Genomic DNA, 23,556 nt, shown 5'->3' on the forward strand with positions numbered 1-23,556 from the left:
AGCATAAACCACAGTTTCATGTACAGTTGATGTGGACACGGAAGTTCACCCAACGTCAGACTTAACAACTGCATCCTCATAACCAGCTAGACACTGGCATGTTTGCACATGCGAGTCTATGTAGGCCTTGCCAGCAGCAACAACAATGGTGATCTCCATAGTTACAGATGTGCTGTACAGGCTTTTCAACCTACTGTTTTATGCTTTCCTGGTCTTGTAGTCAAGCGTAGCTTGGAGGGGGAGTTCCACCTCTTCATCGGTCCAAATAAAAGCTTCTTTCCTTCCTCCAGTAGTAATAGCAGTCACCATTCTTTTTTTTCTTCCTACAGCACTTCTTTACAGTACCGCGCCACACATGGTGTGGCATATGTATTACAATGCCTATTATGGCTTGTTCAGGTTCAGGCAGTTTCATCATTGCACTCAAACTTTTCTGTGCGGATATCTTAATTTGACTTTGTTCGGCTACTTCATTAAAGTAAAAAGAAACACTCCAAGTGTGGAGAACATCTCCAGTGTTGTCATGCCAGTAATTTTGGAAAATATCAGCAGCATTTAGATGGCGATAGATCAGAGGATAAAACTAGCCTGGAGACCTGGCCTTTGAAGTGGCTGCCACTCAGGGCTTAGCCTCTCCCTCCCCATAAAATGCCACCACCACATTCACCAGAAGACAATCAGGACCCATTATTACTGCGAAAAACAGTGGACTTTCGCAAAGAAGTTGTCAGATAAGGAAAGAGACAAACGAAGATTAATATTGTCTTCATGTGACCAGCAACGTGTCAGGCGTTACTGTTATGGGAGGTGAGTAGCCTATAGCCCAGCTAACAGTGACATTAAGGGCATTCTCTTTTTGTCAAAAAATTTAAAATTGAAACGGATAACTGGTGCTTAGATTTTGGAGGTAGAAAGGTGTGGCTTGCCACACATCTTGTTTTGTCTACAGGCAGGGCTCTACAGCTCACCTAGTGGTGAAATTGCACTTATTGCTCCTTCAAACAACTTTTTAAGGTTGTAGATCCAAATCTTGATCAGTTGATTAACAGCTTGTTTGAGTTTAAATTAGACTTTAACACCAGGCTAACATTGATCGGTTGGTTGCGGGTCTGGTTGCCGAGGCCATGCAGCACGGCAAGTGCAAGTTTGACCAAAGGCCGCAGCGCTCCTTGGATCAAGCTCCTGAATTTTCAGAGCAAAACAGGAAATGTTGGGCACTAGACAGGATAACGTTCCAGTGAATTTCACAATAAAATTACCTCATCAACTTAACAAGCTTGACTAGTGTAAACAAAACGGCGACAAAGACACACAAGAAAACAGAGGGGCTTTTGGAGGATGAAAAGGGATATTTAAGCGCATAGATAACAAATTTTGCCCTGAAAAACGATGGCTGTTTTTTAATAATTTATGAGGGATAGCAACAGAAAGGACCACATGAACCTCTGTTCTTGACAGCGCCTTTCAGCAACCGGAGCCGCAGCTGGCCTAGGAGCAGTATGAGTCAGGGTTTGCGGAAAAAACAGAACTGGATCGGGACCGCAACCCACACCGCATTCAATGTGAGCCCAGCGTAAATCTTTTCCTTACACCATTTGTTTTGCTCGGTCCTTGGCAAGTCCTTCGGTTTCTTTTTCCTGCATTTTAAAGCTCTGCGTGGAATCTGATAAAGATACACCAAAACAGAATCATGGTCTTAAAATTCTGTTTAACAGTGTATTGTGGTTAATACTCACAATTTGATCAACTACTTAAACGTTGTTTTAAATCCAGAAATGTTTCTCCCATAGCCTCAACATTTGTCATTTCTTTGCTAAACTGATTCACCCACCAACAGACAAAAGGAGCAAAATAAAAGAACAGATGCTGGTATTTCTAGGTCTATAACCATACTAATCATCTTGCAAAGAAAAGCTATTTGCACTCAGTATAGTGAACAGACAGTTACACTTTACAACATAAGAGTTTATTATTATTATTGCTATCAACCTATTTCAAGCTGCAAATTGGTTTATGTCTACGATAAGAATGCACTGTATTCAGTAAAAATTACTCAGTGTGTGCAGATAACAGACAGTGATGAACCCATAATCAATACTGAATGTAAGGTTCCATTTCTTTCAAGTAAAAGCAAACAAACCCTCATTTCCTCAGTTGAGTCCAACATAAAATACTTGACATTCCATTGAAAAAGTAGAGTTTTATCCATGCATTTTAGAAAGGCTGATGAGTATAAGATCCACTTCAATGCTTTCAGACTAAAAGTGGACGGAAAGACAACAAAAGAACACAGTTCCAGTGGAATGTCAGAGATCGACGATCAGAGTGCCTGGTACTGTGGAAGAAAGCTGAAGCTCTTCTTTGATTTTGATAGTGGAGACGGTCATGCGGATGTCGTCCCAAATAAAACACTTTTTTGTACCCCCTCTTAGCCTGGGCAGCTGAAATACCCCAAGCAAGAAGAGAAAGGGAATAAAATAAAATGAAAAAATAAAAGCAAAAATGAGGCGACTGGAGTGGAGCAGGGCAGAGGCAGAAAAAAGCAGGGCAAGCTGACCACAGCTTGTCTGACATCAATCCAGTAGTTGGTATTTTTATCGTTATCCCACGCTCACTGGACACATATCTGATTCTTCAGACTGTTGGAGAAAAACAGACAGAGAGGAAGACTCATTAAAAACAGCCTGCATACAGAGATTCAAACAAAAAAAAGCTACCATAAAGCTCATCCATGGTCGAGTACATATCACACTGTACTTTGGTGTTTTTATTGTTTTGTGTACAAAAATGGCTTAGATTTAACTTATCATTATATAATTTAATGAGTAACAGATGCAATGGATCCTTGGATACAGTATATGTTGTCCTCTTTTAACTTGAATCATCTTTGCGGCACCTTTATTTAACAGTCAAGCTGTTGCTATGGTGGCGATGATATTTTTCTGTGTAACAATTAGCATGTACAAGCTGACTCCCTGAGGATAATCAAATCCTGAAGTTTCAGACTTAATTAGAAGTTGCAACACCTGCATTAACAGCTTTGCTGTAAATCTGTTACTACTGGTTTTATTTACGTCATAGAAAAAAGAACCTTTGCTCCATCCATAGGGTTTCAGAGGTAAAGAAGCCATCAGGTGGATTTCATTTTTTGATCATTCTGAAGTGGGAGCAACTTTGTTAAAGCAGGAAGTGTGGCAGTTTGATAATCTGGATGCACACATGTGTTTAAAACACAATACCAAGGTGAGAAGACATTGTCTATAAACTCAGAGAAGCCATTGTTGCTGTTTTTAAAAGGGACAGTAACAAGAGGAAGAGACATCAGACATTTACAAACAAACTAAGGTTTCTCATCTTACTTTTAGAAAGACAATTCACAAATAAAAAACATTTGGGACACTTTCTGTTCTTTTAATCATTATACAATTTAATGAGTAACAGATGCATTTTCCTTAGTATTAGCTGTAATTCTATGCAGATTCGGTGGGTTTCTTCTTCATGTTTGATCAGTTGTGTGAGAGGAGAGGGCAGCCTCTCCTACCTTTCTACTAATGCTGCTTTCTTTCCGCTCATTTTGAGGCTTCTACATTTTAACCAACATTTAAGCTGTTCTACAGTGGGTTTCTCAAGTGAAATATGCTGAAAAGAAGCTCCTAGGACATTGTCATCTTCCAAAATGTTTAGTATTATGGTTGTTGCCATTCTAATTTGTACTCTGCCTGTCCGAACATCCTGGAAACTGGCTTTCTCCGGGAAAATGTGACATCATTTGAGAAAAGACCCGTTAAAAGTGAAAGCACACATTACAGTTTAGACTAGAAGTGAGTGAATATTGCTGTGAAGATGACTCAGCTATTTCTGACTGAAAGATAAAATATACAAAAGGATAAGTCATAATTGCTTAAATTAGAGTGCTTTGGTCTATGGGCAAGTAATGATTTTTGTAAAATAAAATAGTTGTAAAGGTACCAACATTTATTTTAATAAACAACCCTCTCATTTCCCAAACACCTGAAAGTAGATCTTTGCAGCTACCACAAGGAGGCAGTAATGCAAGGAGTTGATTGGTTGCTGAGGAAGATAGGCTTTACTGTATTTTTAAGGCTATAGTAATATCTGTAATGATCTTTGAACACATGTGTCAATAATTCTTTAAAAGGAGAATATTTAAAGCTAAAGACAACCATAGATCCGTAAAAAAAATAAATAAATCCAAATCAACTTACTAACACTGGAAGTACATAGATACTGGTAAATGAGATATGTGTAAAGCCCTGTCTCTCACCAGCTATCCAGTGTGCAAATGGAAAGATTTCCATAAGATACTATAGCATCCCGAAATATAATTGTCACATTCTTGGATAGTCAATACAAAAACTGAAAATAAAACAGTCCTAAATGGTTATTAAGAGTAGGACCAGTTAAAATTAATGAAGTAAATTAGTAGTATTGCCATCTCTCCAAATTGTTTAATTGAAATTTTTTTTCTTGACCTAATTTATTGTTTTTTGTCAGTTGTCCTCTTTTCTGCATCTCTGACAAGTTGGAATTAAACTATTTTTAAGGTATAATTATTTCTAATGTACAACTAAAGAGTACCGTGAACAAATGTAGAACAACTTTCACTCTTCTGCTTTTCATGTGTCTGTGTGAATAGGAATATTAGTAGAATAATTTTAAAAACTACCAGTATTATATGTTGAAATGCTCACCTACACTTTGGTCACTGATAAAAGCTGACTGTGTATGAATGAGTGCTTAGTTTCAAGACAGTCAATGTGTTTAGTGAATAAATATTCCACCCACTGTCATCTACTGTGACCCAATAAATGATGGAGACAACAAAGAAATAAAAAGGTTCTTAAAAAGGAAAATTAAATTATTGAGACTAAATCAAAAGAGGGAAAATAAAATCAAATGCAATTAATCACAGAAATTGTAGATCTGTTCCCATGTTTTAATACCTACCTTGTTATTATATGTTGTTACTAGTTACAGTATGATGATATTAATATATAACATCTTTTAAAGTCAGCTTTTTTGATCCGCCTCAAAAAAGGTGTTTCTTCTCAAGGTGGGATGTATTTCTTTGCAGCTAAAGGGGGTATTTTACTGGGATTTTTGTTTCTGTGCTCCAGATTGAGTTCCCATTTAGCCCTGTCACTTCAGTACGAGTGTTGTCAAGCCTCCAGCACCAACACAAGGGAGCTGACTGTCAAGGTGGAGTAAATCTCTGTCTTTTTTCCAAATTGTGCCCTGGTTCTGATAATTGATGGTTGCCCGACTGGCTTGCAATACATTTTAACAGCCACAAATGTCACAAGACACGGCTCTGAGGTACCGGCAGTGGGACATTTGGGATGACCTTTACAAAAATCTACTTATTCTGCAGTATTAACAATTGCTCCACCTGAGTGGCTGCACTATCAGCAAACTATATTGTTCCGTTTCTCACGGCTACAAGGAATTAAATAAATCTGCGGGCGGAAATTGGTCTTCCAATAGATTCAAGTCATTGTTTTTCAGCATTGTTATTACTATATATTGGTCCATTATTCTCAAAGAAGTCAGAATTAACCATAAAGGACAATAACGATTTGGGCTCAGCATCAATAAATTATATCCTGATATTATCCTGCAGCAAGATTAAACTATGCTTTTCATCCTTTATCATACAGATTTCCCCCCCTAATTTACCAAGATTCTGTTTTCCCCACACATGTATTGGAACTTTGGCTAACTTTTCCTCCCGTTACATCTGGGTTGCCATTTCTCTCTCCAGCTGGGCCTGTTATTTTAGACTGTTTCCAGCCAGAGTCCCTTCCTGAGGTAGTTAAGCTTGTGAGCACCATGAAGTGTTCACCATCTTACTGCTCTCTGGACATCTTACCAGCATGCTCGTTTAAGAGTGTTTTCCACTGCATTGATCTTTTTGTACTTGACATAGTAAATGCCTCTTTAGCTTATGGTCAGGTACCTGTTTGGCTGAAGAGTACTGTCATCCACCAACTATCAAAAAAAGAGACTTAATTTAGATCCTTTTCTTTTCGGCAGTTACAGACCCATTTCAATGCCTCCTTTTCTGGCCCAGCTTTCAGAGAAGGTTGTTGTCAAGCAGTTAACCTCTGCTCTTGATCAGTGCAGCGTTTTGGTCCACTTCAGGTTTTGGTAAGTCCCCGTCAACTGAAACAGCTTTCTTCTTAGAGTCTAGAGCAGTGGCGGCTGGCCAGTAGGGGGCGCTCGGGCGCCGCCCCCTTTAAATTGTTTAGATAATAAATTATTTCTGAACTGCAAAATACTTAGAAATGTATTTATTCATACTGTGTGTCCAATAGCCATGTTAGAATTTATTAAAATATTAAATACATAATTCTATTTAATTGCTCACATTGTGCACACTTCCTATGTGCAGGGCGCCGGTCTAATGGGAGTGAATGTAGCCGCGTCAACTTTGGCAAGCACGTGATCTGAGGCTGACTTTTAATTGGTTATCTAGGGTTTTGCATAGGGGCGCACTGCTCTGCGTCCCGGACACACCCATTCTGTTGTGTCATTACTGGTAGAGTGTCAGTACTGGCTAATTTTTTTTAAAACATTGTGTGATTGGACAATCCCCGATTCGACTCAGCGCAGCTGCAGTTCGTTAGGTTGATTTACGTTTGCAAAGTGCAAGTGGAGTCATTTCAAAATGAGAGAAAATTCAGTTTTTTCTTTCCAAAAAAATGCTTTTACAAAGCGTTCACTTGAAGAAAAAAACAGGATAAAGGAGCTTGGACCGGCTCGTCTTAATTTAAAAATTCAGCAGCAGGCAGGTGATCGTGGAGGATCCTACACGAGGGCTTTTTCCAGCTCTTCTTATGACAAGCGGAGTTGGCTAGCTGGATGTGATGTAAGCAATGCCTTTTACTGCTTTCCGTGTTTGTTATTTCAAAGTTCTGGCACGGAGGCAATGTGGACAACAACTGGGGTAAGAGACTTAAAACATCTTTCAGAAAAATGCAAACGGCACGAAAACAGCCGCAGCCACCTGGACAATGCAATGAAGCTAAGTTTTTTGGGGGAAACTTAGCATTGCTCAACAGCTAGATGAAGGCTACAGGATTGCTGTTAGACGACACAATGAAGAGGTGACAAAAAAATCGGCACATCCTTTCTAGAATAATAGACTGTGTTAAGTTTTGTGGAGCCTTTGAGCTGGCCTTGCGTGGTCATGACGAAAGTAAGAGCTCTGAAAATCCCGGGATCTTTCATGGGTTGGTTGATTTTGTTGCTTCTCTTGATGGAGTACTAAAAGAGCACCTTGAGAATGCTACTGTGTTTAAGGGAACTTCGAAAACTGTGCAGAATGAGCTACTGGAGTGTATGTTTTCTGTTCTGAAGGAGCATATATTCAAAGAAGCACAGAGCAGTGATTTTCTTTCAATCCAGGCAGACGAGACTGTGGATGTTGCTACGCAGTGCCAGCTTGTAGCCTCGTGAGACCATCCTGATCTCGCGAGCTTTCAAGGTTTCACTCGCAGATCAGTCTGGATACTCTCCGTTGAAGAAAATTTGGAGCCGTTCACCAAACGAACGTCCAATCAGCGTTGGCTTTGAGGCGGGTTGAGGTGTGACGCAACGGGAAGCGCGTCAGTTCAGTCTAAACAACATGGCGGCTTCAGCCGATGAAACTAGCGTTAGCGTGGCTATCGAGCAAGTTTTATCGGAATTACAGAGTATTTCTTTGCTGAGCTAACGAGCCTTTACCTGCAGCAGCAAGAGTAGCTTGGCTTGTGATTGTGTTTTCGTCGTCGCTCTGTTACGAGCGACGACGAATCTGATTGGTTCATTTGGCCCGTCTATCACCAACATAGGCCAATCAGCTAACCAGTATTTTCGCCCCTTCCCAAAATTACTTCAACGGAAGGTTTCCAGATGGATATGCGGAGCAAATCTATCTGGCGGAGTCAGGTAAGCCAGCTTGTGCTTGTACTACGCTATATCGATACCAAAAACACTGTGCAGGAAAGGTTTTTTGAGTTTATCCCTCTGCAGTCGGCTACAGCTGATTCCATTGCTACAGCCCTAAAAGAACGTCTTGGAACTATTCTTCCTGAGGATCAAAAAGCTAAACTAATCTGTCAGGCATATGATGGAGCCAGCGTGATGCGAGGTGCCACTGCAGGTGTTCAGAAGAAGATACAAGATGTGTACCCAAATGCCCACTACATCCACTGCTATGCTCATCAGCTCAATCTAATAATGCAACAGGCTACTTCTCGCATAACCAAAGTTAGAATTTTTTTTTCTAACCTTAGTGGATTTTCCAGCTTTTTCTCCAGATCATCCAAGCGCACAAGCGTTCTTGATAAAGTTGTGGCCCACAGACTACCAGCATCCAGCAATGTCAGATGGAACTTTCACAGCCGTGCCATCAATACTGTGTTTGAGCACAGAGAGGACCTCATCCGCTGTTTCGAAAGCATACAAGACTCTGGTGACTTTGACCCCATTACCGTCAGAGAGGCTGGAGCATTTGCCATGCTACTGGAGGATCAGGATTTTAAGTTCTTTCTGCAACTTTTCCACCATATTATGCCTCATGTGGACCTTCTCTATGCCAAACTCCAGAAGAAGGTCATAGATTCAGTCTGTATCTAGGAGAGCATCCAACAGTTCCAGCAGGACATTCAAAAGATCAGGTAATTTGTTTAAATAGCTGATTTTTCTTCTTCTTCATTATTATAATATTGTAAGTATTTCTCTTTGGTAGAAATTCTCTCCACTCCGTGGTTGGACAAAGCAGTAGTCAGCCAGCGAAGAAGCGTCGGACACTCAGTGTAGAAGACCATGAAAGGATTGCTGCAGAGGTGAGTTGTTGTGGAAAATCACTGTTACACTGGTTTATAGTATAGTATGTTATTTAATATATTAGGAAGATGTGCGTTGTAGTTAGAAATACCTTTAGTTGTGTCTATGCTGTGTAGGTATGTTGCTGCAATGTTTGTCAGCAAGATATTTTATTATTTAAGTTGTACTGAAGTTTATGAGTAATGGGGAATAAAACATTTGGTTACTGAATTTTGTATAATCTTGTCCCACAAAAATGCTGTAACACATTTCATAACACAGCCTTAAAAAAATGGCAGCAAATGTTATTAAAATCAGTAAGTTTATAAATAAAATGTGTTCCTTCTTTCTATGACTTAATAGAAAGGACAAAATAACATTTCATATTTAGAATGAAAAATGTGATTTATAAAATCATGATCTTCATGTTTGTCCTTCTCGCTTAAGGTCTGTGATATCATACTGGAACACACCAGGGAGCGCTTTTCTTTCACAAACCACCTTGTTAGTGCCACACTCCTGCAGGGGGACAAATTTGAACAATACAACACAGCATTTCCTGAAGATGCACTGAGCAACACCTTAAAAGCCTATCCAGTGCTCAATCGAGGTAAGCTGAAGACAGAGCTTACTCTCATCTACAGCAAGGAAGAGTTCCAAGCCTGTTGTGGTGCTGTGGGCCTACTCCAGCTGTTTATGGAAAACAATCTAGAAGAAGTCTTTTCAGAAACTGTCAAGCTCTTGAAGATCCTCATCACCACACCCATGACCACAGCAGAAGCTGAAAGGTGCTTTTCAACTCTGAAAAGAATCAAGACTTTTTTGAGAAACTCAATGACTCAGGACAGGCTGAATGCATTGGCCATGTTGTCAATGGAGAAAAGACTAGTCACAGAGATGACTGACTTTAACAAGAATGTAATTGAAAAATTTGCAGGGCAGAAGGAAAGGAGGGCAAAATTCATGTATAAATAGTGCTATTTTTTAAGTTTTGTTTGTTTTTCATTTGTTTGTTTGTGTGCGCCCCCCTCAGTTTTTTTAGCACCAGCCGCCACTGGTCTAGAGTCTAAAATTACATTTTACAATATCTTCTAAATTTTGTCATGGTATTTCACTTCTTAAGCAACTTCATTGGCTTACAGTTTATTATAGAATGGATTTCAAAATCTTAGTTTTGACTTGGAGAGCTCTGCATGGACAGTTGCCAGTGTACATCGCTGAGCTATTACATCTCTATTAATACACCCCTATTAGGACACTGAGGTCCAGTGATCAAGACCTGCTGATTGTCCCCCATACTAAATGGAAAATCAAAGGACACAGAGCTGTTACTCCAAGACTCTGAGATCAGCAGACTCAGTGATTTATTTGAAAGACCACCTAAAACTTATCTTTTTAAGACTGCTTTGTTTAATTTTTATCTTGTGTATCTCTATCTTCTGCTGTAAAGCACTTTGTGACTTTGATCTTGAGAGGTGCTATATAAATAAAGTTTTACTTACTTTAGTATGGCTGCAAGACTCAAGAATGTGTATTGCCATTATGTGTTACCATAATGACATTTTTGATAAGACAGAGCCGGCTCACAGTTTGTACATAACAGACATAATGTTTCCAAACTTTTTTTTAATGAAATCAGTGGATTGCACTGACCAACACAATTAATTTATAATTGACAGAGTCTGACATCATTCACCATCAAAACACTACTGGAAATATTCCAAGGTTTGTTGTGTATAACCAATATGTACACATGGGTAATTCTGTAAATCATTAAAAAGTTTAGGACAATAACATCTTTATTTTATTGTAAAAATACTAGTCAGCAGATATTGTAATTTCTTTCCCTTTGCAGAAACATTAGAAGACATTGTAGGAAATGTACTAATGCGAGAGCATACTTTAAAGTGTAAATCACTCCGGTGTAAAGGCATAACTTCGCCTCCTGATTTATTTTGAAAAATTTCACCAAAGTGGGGGGTTCCAAGAGACATGGCTAAGTGTGGGAATGCGGTCAGGACAAGGGAAGGTGACATGTGAAAACATGAAGGGACATGGGCGACAATTGGTGGTTTTGCCATAGATCTGTCTTTTGACGTGGAGGATTTTTCAACGGCAATTGTCACTATAGGTTGAGGGAGCCCAGCAGGGCTGAGGATTATCAGTTCAAGCCTCTGGCTCAAGGTGCTGACTCAGCGATGCCTGAAGCAGGTGCTGCCGAGGCAGTGGAGGGAAGAATGCATTCAGTTTCTGAGTGGTAAAGTGATGTTAGCACCATGATAGCTGGCCTAACATTTAAAGCAGTAATGGAGGCTAAACACTATCGATCAATGCCCCCAATGTTCGTGATTCAAACTCCTGAGGCAGTGTATCTGACTGAGGTGCTTTTATATCCAAACGTGAGGCTATGGTGACATTTGATGTATACATTTTTATTTTATTTATACATTTTATTTATAAATAAATAAATGCTTTATTTATAATTTTTTTCCACTGTTTATTCCTTGTGCGCAGCGCACCAATGAGGGAAAAATCCACCCACCTCACTGCCTCAAACAATGCATAAAAAGTGCTATATTTCCTATAGGACTCCCCATTTAAGAGTATGAGTGGGCTAAAATCGAAGCAGAATGTAGTCATTCCGTCCGCTCCGACCACAAACAAAACGTGCTCAGAGAACAACTTCAAACTCAGCCTTCGTCTTGTGTAATTACGCACTAGAGGACCCTAGAGGAGAATTGTCTGGTCAGAGCAGAGACTGAGATGAGAAACCTGTTGCTGTAAAAGGTGATGATGATGGTTATAAACTATAACAGGCAAGAAGTGCATGGAGCTGAAAAGAGGGAAAACATCAGCAGCTGGATCATGCATAAAGACGCAGCGTGAACCACTGTGTGCTTCAAATGTTGCAGCTGAGGGGAAAATGTCCGACCATATAGGCTTGATGAAACTCAGCGTCATTCACCAATGAGGTTATAGACCTACATTGGTAAACAAACCCGTAGATTAATGATAATCCGGGGTGTTTTCATTGCCTGTCTGTGAATCTAATAATTCATTTTATCCTTTTTTATTCAACTACAATATTTTCTTGTTAAAGTCATAAACAGTATCTTGTTATGTTGTTGAGCTGTTTTTTCAAGAACTTACGTTTGCAAAACAACCATATTTCTCCCTTTTTAAAAACTGACATTATTCTCGACTCAACATTATTTATACAATCTAATTTATTTATATACAATTTAATATTTATACAAATCTGGTGGCTTACACTTGAGCAACTTTGCTCAAGTGCGAGCCTCCAGAATTGACAAAGTCTCGTCGAAACTTTTTTAGAAAGAACTGAGCGAAAGTCTGGCTGACTCTGGTTTATTGCTGAGAGACCAAGAAATTCGGCTGTTTGGGACTTGCCACGAAGACGGACCAGCAAAGAATTAAAGTCTCATGGACTTTCACAGTCAGCTTGAGACTCCTTGTTATCTGAATTGGCTGCCCGATGCTGGCCTTTGAGGCTGGTTATCTCAAACTCTCCTGGATGCAATGTAAACAAGATGCTCGACCTCCGCTTCCACCCTTTCATGACACTTGTGACCATGAACAGTGCTCTACTGAGCTGCTGGTAAACATACCATCTAAGACTATAGCTGGAGAGGAGACTACTGGACAGTCATGGGCCTACACTAATGCACACACACACACACACACACACACACACACACACACACACACACACACACACACACACACACACACACACACGCACACGCACACGCACACGAACATGGCAAGAAGTACACCCCCCTCTGACTCACCACCTCCTCTCTGCCCATTTGTTTATACCCCCCTGGGACAAGAACCCTAGGTTGGATGCACGCAGATGCACTGCTCAGTTAGGAGGACTGGACTGGACTGATCACCCACCCACATGGTATGCTTATGATGTCAGATCTGTATGTTGCTTTTTTGAGTGTTTTTCCTGCATCCTCAAATTGTGCCCTAAGAGACAGTGTGAGAAATGTACTTTTTCCCCCCCTCAACCATCCCAATGTATTATTTTCTATATTCTGCAAAAGGCAGCAAGGTCTCAGTGACCTGTCTATCCATGTTTGTATTTCTCTTCAGTGGGTTGTACGGAAACATAATTTCCCTGACAGGGGACAATAAAGCAATTCAATTCAATCTAATCCTGTTTGCTGTTGCAATGACCCAGATAACTGAAAATTTGCACATGCATTTTGAAGAGACATTTGCAAAAGAGGAAATTTGACTACGCCATGGCTGTCCATTTGATATGGACAGCCATGGCCTAGTCATGGACATTGTCAAAGAAAATGTTGAGAAGTCACATCAAAAGACTCAAATAAGGCAATCAAAAACAAGTAAATTAGTCTTAGACGTTGAAGACATGGGGTGGTGCAAAAATGTGAGGCGGAAAGGATGAAAAGGAGGTAAGTTGTTTCTTCTGTTCTTTTTACAGTAACCACAATACAAGACAAAAGCGTGGCTCTTGTTGATACGCAAAGTAAACTTTTATCAAAGGTCAACATTTTAAGTTCCACCTAGACAAAAAACTTAAAAGTAACAAGAAAGCCCACCCCTTTCAATCAGCTGAAATGATGATATCTTGGAAGGAAACAAAAATGTGCTACACACTGACTGGACACATACAATGGATGGCCCTCTAGATCTAAGGTAAGGGATGACATAACCTATAATACAGCTTAAAAATGGCTGCGCTGTTTCCAAAGTGTATTGCACTGAACTTCATAACCAATGAGAGATTGCAAATTGTTGATTTAATTTTTTTTCAGCGTGACTTAGAGAATAACCATATTATTTTGGGTGCAGTTCATGAGCCAAGTCACTGGATATAGGTACCAAAAATATAAATTTCTTTTAAATAGAGCCTTTTTATTTGCTGTCCAATTTTGCAAATATTTTTAAAATGTCTACTCTATTCAACAGACGATTTTTCCTTCAGAAAGAGGGAGCCTTGTTCCCAACGCTATGGAAAATGGCAATGTCAAAGTAAAACAACTTTTGACTTTCATGATGTCCAGGGAGAAAAAAACTGAAATGACTTTGTATTGGAATTTTTCTAAATCGTTTTTAAAAAATATCTAATCCACATATTTTGGTATACTAGCCAAGGCCTTGGACAGAAAAAGAAGCTTGCCAGTATCCTGGTGGACAGCAAGTGCACTGCCCCTCACCCTTCAGGACTCAACATCCAGTGGAGGTTTTGCTCTGAAAACGCATACTGCATGTCTTTTCTGTGTATTTCATTTGACGGCTTATTGTGACAGGAAATCTTTGGACCAAATGTGAATTACATTCTGTAACATCTCCTGCGTATTGATTGCAAAAGCCACATAAATGAAATGCGTTGCTAGATGTGGTTCACATGTTCATATCTGTTTTACATTTTATCATTAGTATTCAAAAGGAATACTTCCAAAGGAATCCCTGCAGTTTGAAAAAGACATCTCCGCTGAGCCTCGATTCAAAAGAAGGTTTACACGTACACTGATGATGGAGACCGGTGTTTTTCTTTAATTCTTAGCTGTCTAGTTGTAAGCAGTGTAATGTTTAACACTTCGATGTTGCTGTTAAAATTTTATTTTGTTCTCATCCATCATCAGATCAGCTGTTTGAGCTGTGCCACTATTGTGGGAAGATGGAGTTAAAAGAAAACTAAAGGAAAAGGAACAACTAAAGCAACCAACTACATGGGACATTTGTTAAACTCACACAGTAGCCTACAGTATTGTTCTGGGTTTGTATTATAATATTACAATGGTTTTTTGTATGAATATATATCAGAAAGAGATAATCAGTGCCAGAAATGCAATGCACGAAAATTGGACCAAAGATTCAACCACGACAGGTCACTGATGTTTTAACAAGCTTTATTGAAAACAGGGAAAACAAGCACCGGCTCTCGGGACACGCAGCTCGCACTATGGGCTGGAAACTCCCTGGAGGCAGAGGGACAGGTTAGTGACCAGTAATGGCAGGAAGCCGTTGAGCGGCCGAAAGACAAGCAGACAGATAGTGCGGGGCTTTCCAGGGACGTTTATCCTGAGACGGTCCGGGTCCGGTAACAGGGAGGCCAAGATCCAGCAGCAGTACAGAGGGTTAATCCGGAAGACAGGTCCAGATCTATGTCCAATAACCGATGGGCTCAGAGCATCACAGGGATCAGACAGTTTCCAGTACTTAGATAGGCAGGGTCAGATGCACAGGCAGGCAATCCAGGGTCCAGAGGCTGACAGAGCAGTTCTCAGGCAGGAAGACAAAATCAGAACGGGATCAGGCATGCTCAGAAACAAGGGAAAAGACAGGTCGGGCAACAGACAGGCAGGTTTTCAGAATAAATGGCTGGAAGGTTCTCACTGGATTGGCTCAAGACGATTTGGCACTGGAAGCTGACCAGAATGGGACTTATATGCAGGTGAAACCATGTGGAAACAGTGAAGGTTGATTACAGGCAGGGTGGAGTCTGAACAGGTGTCCTGAGTTGTGAGTAAAGTCAGCACCAGTGCCAGGATCAATAATAAGTAATTAAATAATAATAATAATAATAATAATAATAATAATAATAATAATAATAATAATAATAAGTAATTAAATCTTTAAAAGTCTAGCATTACTTTAATGAGTGCATATATATCATCTTTTGTGCCAAAGTTTCATACTATCCATCTATTTTTAAATCAGATTTATCCTTTCGAGGTTACTGAGTCACCGGTACCAATCTTCACTATGCAAAAGGAAGGATACCCCCTGGACAACTCATGTCCTTCACAGGGACACATAGAAAGAAACAACCATTCATGCTCTCTCCCACACCTAGGGACAATTTAGAGTAAACAATTCACTAAACATGCATGTTTTTGGTCTGTGAGGGGGAAACCGGAATACCCGGAGTAAACCCATGGATGCACAGAGATAAGATGCAAACTGAGGGATAATGGTATTACATCTTTCCATGGGTTATGTCAAATTTGAGGTTTCAGTGTTTTAATAATGGAAGTGTGTTAAAAGCAGTAAACTTCTTAAGGGTAGAGTGGACAATTTTTACGGAACTATGTAAGATATGTCCCTTGTTGAACAACTGCACAGGACCATCCTACCTGCTCTTCCGCTCCTCAGGGGGATTGTATGAAGGAATCTCCCAAAACACTCTGGTCTTACTTCTTCCTACTGAGGCCTTCCTCTTCTTATAAACGTGTAAGTTAATTTGCTCCTTGTGACTTTCAGCCATTTTCAACGTTTACGGTGAGAGCAGCGGAGCTACAATGAACAGCTGAAGCCGAAGCTAACTGCATACATAAACACTAGAAGTATGCAGCCAGCAAGAGCAAAGTAACAAGGAATAGGCATGCACACTGGTGTTATGTGGATATGTCACAATGATTGGCATGTGGGAGGACTTATAGATAAGACGATCCTCCCGGATCTCAAAGCCGAAACAAGATAATCCACTATACCTTTAAGTCTCAGTTACAATTGTCAGTAAATGCAGTCCATGGGGAAAATTGTTCAAACCATGCTTGAAAGCCCTGGAGGTGAGGACAGTGTAGCTGTGGAGATATTTGGTCCTGCACATGCAAATTTGACAGCTCTTGTGAATAATCAGAAAAGTATACATGTCTACCATTCATTCAGTTCAGTTCTTGATAAATTCAGTAATAATTTTAGTAATGATTTCACAGTCTGTTAGGATGTTGTACTCTTAAAGCCTACACTGACATCTGATTGTGTGTTGTGATAGCTTTGTGAGGCACAGAGCTTCAGATAAATACTTTATTATCCTCTTAGGGGAAATTTATCTTGGACTATGTGCACTAGATAAAGCTGCCACCATGGGACTCAATAAATACACAATAAATATACACATTTTAGAATTACACCAAGTAAATGCAAAAATTCTATATATATATATACTGCTCAATAAGACACATATTACAAATGCCACATATAGTCCAAAAACAAACAAGCCAACAGATCTGACCGGAGCATCAACAGGGCAGTCGTGCATCCCCATATTATATGCTACTTTATCTATTAATCTGATGGAGGTAGGGACAAATAAACATTTAAGTCTATCAAGTGTGCAAATTGGTTCTGTTTGCCAGATGGCAGCAATTCATATTGTGAATGGAAGATTAGTGTGGGATCAGATTGTACTCCACATGCAAGTCTGAGGACAGACTCCTAATAAATGGGCTACAAGGAGAAGTTATCAGTCCTCCCTATAATTCTCACTACAGTCTGGTCCAGTAAGTATAGATTTCAGTTGCACAGACAGTTTACCATACCCCACTGACATGCCATACCTGATGATGCTTTCCAGTAGGGCCTGAAAGAATAAAAACATTAGCTTGGTCAACCCTGAAGATCCTGAGTCTATATAAAAAAACACAGTCTGTGCTGTAGGCCGGAGCACAACATATTAACATGAATTCCCCATCTGAACAGATTATCTAGGTGGACACTCAGATATCTGTAAGATCAGACCTGTATGATGTTTTGATAATTAATTAAAAGGCCATTTGTTTCACAAGTATATGTACTAATGGCACATGAGACTGATTAATTACAGTCCATTAGCACTCCTCATATACAGATCACGTGAATCTCACATCCATTTTGTACCAGCTGGCTATGTAAGTTTGTCTCATCCCTGAGCATGTTAGTCACGCAATCTGCGATTGAAATGTATTTTGTTCATACAATTCCTCGAACTATCCATCGGTTATCAGCAGAACTTTGGAGCACAGCTGCGAATAATAAATGTCACCATGTCTGTGTTATAAACATGGTGACATGTAGTTATTTGTTTGTGTGTGACAGAAAGAGAGAGCAAATGAATGACCTTATTTCCATTAATAGCGCACTACAACAAAATTAGGAGTGCTGCTCATTCAGTGCGTGTCATAATATGTATATACTAGCCTGGCCAGCCAGACTGACTAGCCGTATACACTGTGTATCAGTCTGGAAAGGAGCTGGTAGAGTCCAAAAATCTCCAGGCGATGTGCTCTCTTTTTTCTATTTGTAGTCTGTGAAACATGTAGTACCATCAAACAAACTCTCCAGTGAACATTTTTTTGCAGCTTTTGTCTAATAAAATCAGAGGATACATGGTTTACACACATGTACTTTCTTAATCTTCCAAGGCACCAAGCAACAAAAATATCTGTATGTATCTTGACTTCTATGGTAGTAGAAATGCACTGCTGCATCATGGGTAATTATGCTCCAGAGAGTAATGCATCATAAAGTTCCGCCTCTCGCGCTGTGACTGGTCCGGTCTGTTTGGTTTAAAACACATTTTCTTTTTTTAAATTTGTTTTTCAGAAGGCAGTAGTGGTATTAACCTTATGGTCCACAAAGCGTTTAACAACACACAGTGAAACAATTTTTAACCCTTATTTTGTTTTAGGAATTGTTGATATACAACTCACATTAACAATGTAAATCAGAATTCAAACTGTCTATTTAAAAGTAACTTCAATTATTTATTGCAACGTCATGTTTTTTAATAGATAATTAACATTATTCATTGTTTTGCAATTACACCTCCGTGTCAGCATTGTTCGCTGGACCCTCAACCACGTTTACTTTTAACATCCCTGAGCTGATATTTCAGTTTTTTCACCCACTGCAAGTGTCGCAGAGAGAATAAACCCCAACAATGAGCTGGATGTTTAGTAGCACAGATGGTTACATGCCCCACGGGCCTCTGTGGGGTGGTACAGAGGGGATATACAGTGACACCGTAAAAGGGTTCCAGAACATGACAGTTGGTTATTTTTGCAGCACACAATCATTGGGGTTTTGATAACAGTGCAATGGGAATTACAAGATGATTCAGGTGGTCTAAGCAGAGTAATGACCATCTGTTCTGCAAGAGGATCATCCCCCTGCCTCTGTCCTACACACAACAAACTTCCAGGCTCATTTAGGTTCTTATACAGAAAAAATAGCGATACACAGCTCCACATTACTACATCAAAGGAGTTAATAAAAAACACTGAACCTCATTAGAGTCTTGGCCTTTTAGCCCTAACCTTTAGGAAATACACCTTGGGTAAAAAAGCTAGATGTGAACAAATATTTATCCAGTCAGCTCATTAAACTCAGAGGCTAAAATAGAATAAATATGACTTGGATGACTATTCATGTTCAAGAAGCACAACTTCTTGCTTTAAATGTAGATGCAGCAAAGAGAAAGTAAGTGAAGTAAACCACATTGTTTCACTTTTGATGTGAATATTGGCAGGCTTGAAAACTGCAAATATCTCAAAGAAAAAAACTGGAAGATGGTAACAAGAAATGCATTACAGGAAGCATTTCAACCAAAAAGGGTAAGGCCAGGTATTACTGGTCAGGTTGATTTCTTGTCAGTTCCTTGACATTCTTCTCACAATATCTATTCTATATACATAAACTCTCTCTCTCTCTCTCTCTCTCTCTCTCTCTCTCTCTCTCTCTCTCTCTCTCTCTCTCTCTCTCTCTCTCTCTCTCTCTCTCTCTCTCTCTCTCTCTCTCTCTCTATATATATATATATATATATATATATATATATATATATATATATATATAGATAGATAGATAGATAGATAGATAGATAGATAGATAGATGGATGCATATTTTTTTATAGGGGACTGTAAAGCACATTTAAAATCCTTAAATTTTTTCAGAAATTGATAGTGCGCCTTATAATCCACCGCGCCCTATATATGATTACCGTCATGGTTATGAATGATTTTATGTGGTACAATGCACTCAAAAATCAGTTAAAATGTGTAAGTACGACTTTGGTTAGCAACAAAGCTGCTCCGCTCAATGTATGTTCGGAGCTTTGCCGTATACTGTGTCACTACCTGATCAGATCCCTGAACTGTCTACAAGACTGCCTGACTGTAATGTTGAAACAATAAGTGCATTTATGTAAAGGCCCCCACATACTTGGGCATACTTCACTCCGCGGAGGTCCGCGCATACTCGAGGCGGGCTCTGCGCATTCAGGTATGTGTCACACTATAAACTTCTTGGAGGCAAGAAGTCTTTATGTCAAACTGTTTTATATGTGACACCAAGCTTGATACACTGAGCTACTCAAAGCAGGCAGTCGCAAAGACGCGCAGCATCACAGTTCCTCTCTGTTCTCACTGACAGATGTGCAGTGGTTGCCTGCTGGTAAAGAGACGGCTCTAGTTGCTCAGCTAGCTAATCACCCATTTTACCCGCCATTCCGCCACTTCGTCCCACTGGCAGAAAGTGTGGGAATTGTAGGATGTTGCCACAAGAAATGTAGGCTAAAATAGTACGCTCGACTATTAAGTGTAAAACGTCTGCGGAGAGTCCACCAAGCTCAATATGTGCACAGTACGCCCGAGTATGTGGGAGCCTTTAGGTAGCCCACACTAGGAGTACGTGCTAGCAAAAATAAACCTAGTAAGGTAATTCAGTATCAAAGTTACGTTTATTTTGACGTAATGTTAGAAATAGGGCAGTGTAGTCTAACTACTCAGTCCTCCCGACATATATATATATATATATATATATATATATATATATATATATATATATATATATATATATATATATATACTTTGAGTAAAACAAGGTATTTGTTACTGTTTGCATAAAAAATGAAATCGCTGTCTTTTGCAGAGATAAAGAAAATTTGATCAAAAATCAATATCTGGTTTAGCAAAAGTAACTCACATGTATGTAGAGGGTCTTTCAGGTCCTATGGTATAAAGAATTCATGCTACACTGGCAAACTGGGAAAACATTTGTGTGTGTGTTGGAGTCCAAAAATCCTTGCTGCTGTTTGTTTTCTGCTCCATTAAATTGTCAGCTCTCAAATGTGCATCCTCCCCACGCTGACAGCAGGGCAGGCTTTTAAGGGAGCATTGGGATGATGTGCACCTCACATCCAGCCTCTAAGCACTGCAGTATTTTGTGACAACACACAGATGTAAAAAAGTTACATTTTATAAGCTATTGTATAAAAAATTTATTTCTTTACTTATGAAAAGGACTAAATTTCTCTTAAGTTACTCACATGGATTACATGGTTGTTCAACTATCATTGGCCCATAGCCACGTTGCAACCTGACTGTATCCGCTCCCCCAAACCTTGCAACTTACGTATTCTTGTAGTGTGTGACAAATTGTGTCAGCACATTATTCTGTTGAGGCATTTTTCATGCATAATTCATCCCCGGGCCTTCATTCTACACCGACGTTTTCAAATCCCTTTGAAGTTAATTCCCTTTTTATGATAAACGGCCTCGCCAGCTCCAGCTGTGCTCTAGCTGATTGTCGGTATTGGGGAAGTCACCTGTCCAAAACAACTTCACTGTACAGAGCTGGATTAGAGGATGATTTACATCTGAAAAATTCCCTGTGTAAAATATTAAAGCAAGGAGAACAGAGCAGAAACATGTCCTATGTTGCTTTATAGGTAATAATAAATGATTGGGGAAACGTTTGCCTATCAAACCTGCCTTTCACTAGTATCTTTTGTGGAAAATACAGTGCTGTGATAAATGGCAGTGGAAATAGGTCACTGATTTGCCCTAAACTCTTAACCGTTAAGGGTTAGTTGGGATTGTTTAACATGAAGTTCTGTGAAGATATTATCAGCAATTGCTCCCTTTCCTGCAGGAGAGAGACAGAGGTTGCCTCCAAGCTTGCTGAAATACTGAAAGAATTCTCTGAGTTGTGGAAGCTAACACACTAATCAAGCTTACGCTGTGTCAATTTGTCTCATCAGATGATCTTGGCGGATGAGCTGCATTAAATTTCAAAATTCCATTAAAACAAATGGTGAACATTTGACTAGCTTAATAGCTTCCAAAACTGTGAGTGTCTATTTGATTTCCAAAAAGCTGGTATAACCTCTTTTTACGACAGGTAAAGGAACTATGATCTATAACTTCACAAAATCTTAGTTTTAAAAACGGTATTATAACAATGGCTTCCGCTCACAATTTACATGTACCTGCATTAGGTGTGGAAATATCATGGTCTAGAAAGTGTATGTAAGGACTTGTCAAAGTGCCTGAGATGTAAAATTTATCCTTCCACCTCAGTTTGCTTGTTTTTGACTTAAAAATAGCCTTTTCATGACATAATATATATATATATATATATATATATATATATATATATATATATATATATATACTGCGACAGACTGGCGACCTGTTCAGGGTGTACCCATTGACAGCTGGAGATGTATATATATATATATATATATATATATATATATATATATATATATATATATGCTCAGTGGAAGGTTTCTCTAAAGCTCTTTCTGGCTATGCGATATATAGGTGGTTATCTGTGAGAAGAGCTGCTCACAGGCTTGATAATCATCATGGCATTGAAAAGGGAAAAGAACATAGGGAGTGACTCTGCAGAGAGATTTTCATGTTTTCTATTACATTGCCTCAATTCCTTCAATCATCAAGCTGCTAATTAATTCCCCAGTGGTCAGGAAGATAAGTCAGAAACCTGGTTGACTACGAAGCAACCAATTGTCAACATCCAAAAGGGGCAAGTCCCTGTCACTTTACCTTCTTTGTATCTCTTATTCTCTCATTATTCTGCCGGATGTCTCCTAGGGGCCTGCTGCTAGATGAGATTGCAGCCCTCATTCATTTAATTCTCCATTGTCACTAGAGGGCAATCGAATATTCACTTTGTTCCCTTTCACTTTCAACTGGATATCATCTATCACTTGTAAACGGGGTCAAAACCTGCACATGCAGAGGATTGGGCCCCTGCTAAAATACAGGCCCAACAGATTTAAAGGAACATGTAATGGGATTTTTATCAGGCTGCTACTTCACATTTTCGCTGTTTGCTGCAATTCTAGGGTGTAAAAAGTATGACCAGATGGTTCATCTGGTCAGACAAAATTTTGATTGGGCCATTGGAATTGAGTTTAGTGACGGAGATCACAGGTCCATCATTCTTAATACACCATATGAGTGTCACAGGAATGAAGATGAATATATCAACAGCTTGTCTCATGTTATGTCTGCCATCCAGGAAAATGCTTTTTTTTCTGGATGGCAGAACATGAATGCAGATATTTCTCTATTTGCATTGACAATGGTCTGATTCTTTCTAGTACAGTGCTTTTACCAGATGATACTTTCACATATGTTAGTGAAACATGGGGCACAACTTCATGACTAGACATGAAATACCAAAGGATGCTTCAGCATGTCATGATGTTAACTGTAATGCCTAAACAGAATCTGGAGATCCGAAAATTCAGCTGACACAGGAAATGAATGTTTAAAAGAGTTTATTGATAATCAACTGGTGCTGGAACAGGAACTGACCGGAGCTCGTACTGGGATCGCTGTGGGAAGAAGAGCAGTGTTAGTAGCTGAAAACAACTCAGTGATAGTGACAATGCAATGAATGAAAGCCACTAACCTTCTCAGATGCTGGAAGGTTGCACTGGCTCTGATTGATCCCAGTGGCTCTGTCTGGATGATTTGGATCACTGACTGACTGATACGACTCACAATGTGGCTAGACAGGGCAAAGGCTTGCAGGTATGTCCTGGTCAGTTCGGGGGTTGTGCACAGGATGAGACAGTCCACATGTCAGAGGTTTCCAGAATAGCTTGGTGAGACGCGAATACGGGATCTAGGCAAGAGAATCGGTAACAGGAGGCA

The 23,556-nt window shown here is 39.6% G+C and overlaps 1 protein-coding gene and 1 long non-coding RNA gene across 3 annotated transcripts in view; one reads left to right on the plus strand and one right to left on the minus strand.

Moving 5' to 3' along the window:
* Positions 1–980: 980 nt before the first annotated feature.
* Positions 981–23,556, minus strand: part of zmat4a (zinc finger, matrin-type 4a) — a 191,699-nt gene continuing 169,123 nt past the window's right edge. For both annotated transcript variants that reach the window (XM_012849580.3, XM_036144664.1), the window contains exon 7: positions 981–2,639. In XM_012849580.3, coding sequence (XP_012705034.3) covers positions 2,612–2,639 — 28 coding nt within the window. In that variant the 3' untranslated portion in view covers positions 981–2,611. The remainder of the gene's footprint in view (positions 2,640–23,556) is intronic.
* On the plus strand, positions 8,046–9,584 carry LOC118565060. The gene is made up of 3 exons (XR_004932152.1): positions 8,046–8,681; positions 8,753–8,849; positions 9,277–9,584. It is a non-coding gene; the product is annotated as an uncharacterized LOC118565060 (long non-coding RNA).

This window comes from Fundulus heteroclitus, chromosome 12 (genome assembly GCF_011125445.2).
Source record: "Fundulus heteroclitus isolate FHET01 chromosome 12, MU-UCD_Fhet_4.1, whole genome shotgun sequence".
NCBI classification, from domain to species: Eukaryota; Metazoa; Chordata; class Actinopteri; order Cyprinodontiformes; family Fundulidae; genus Fundulus; species Fundulus heteroclitus.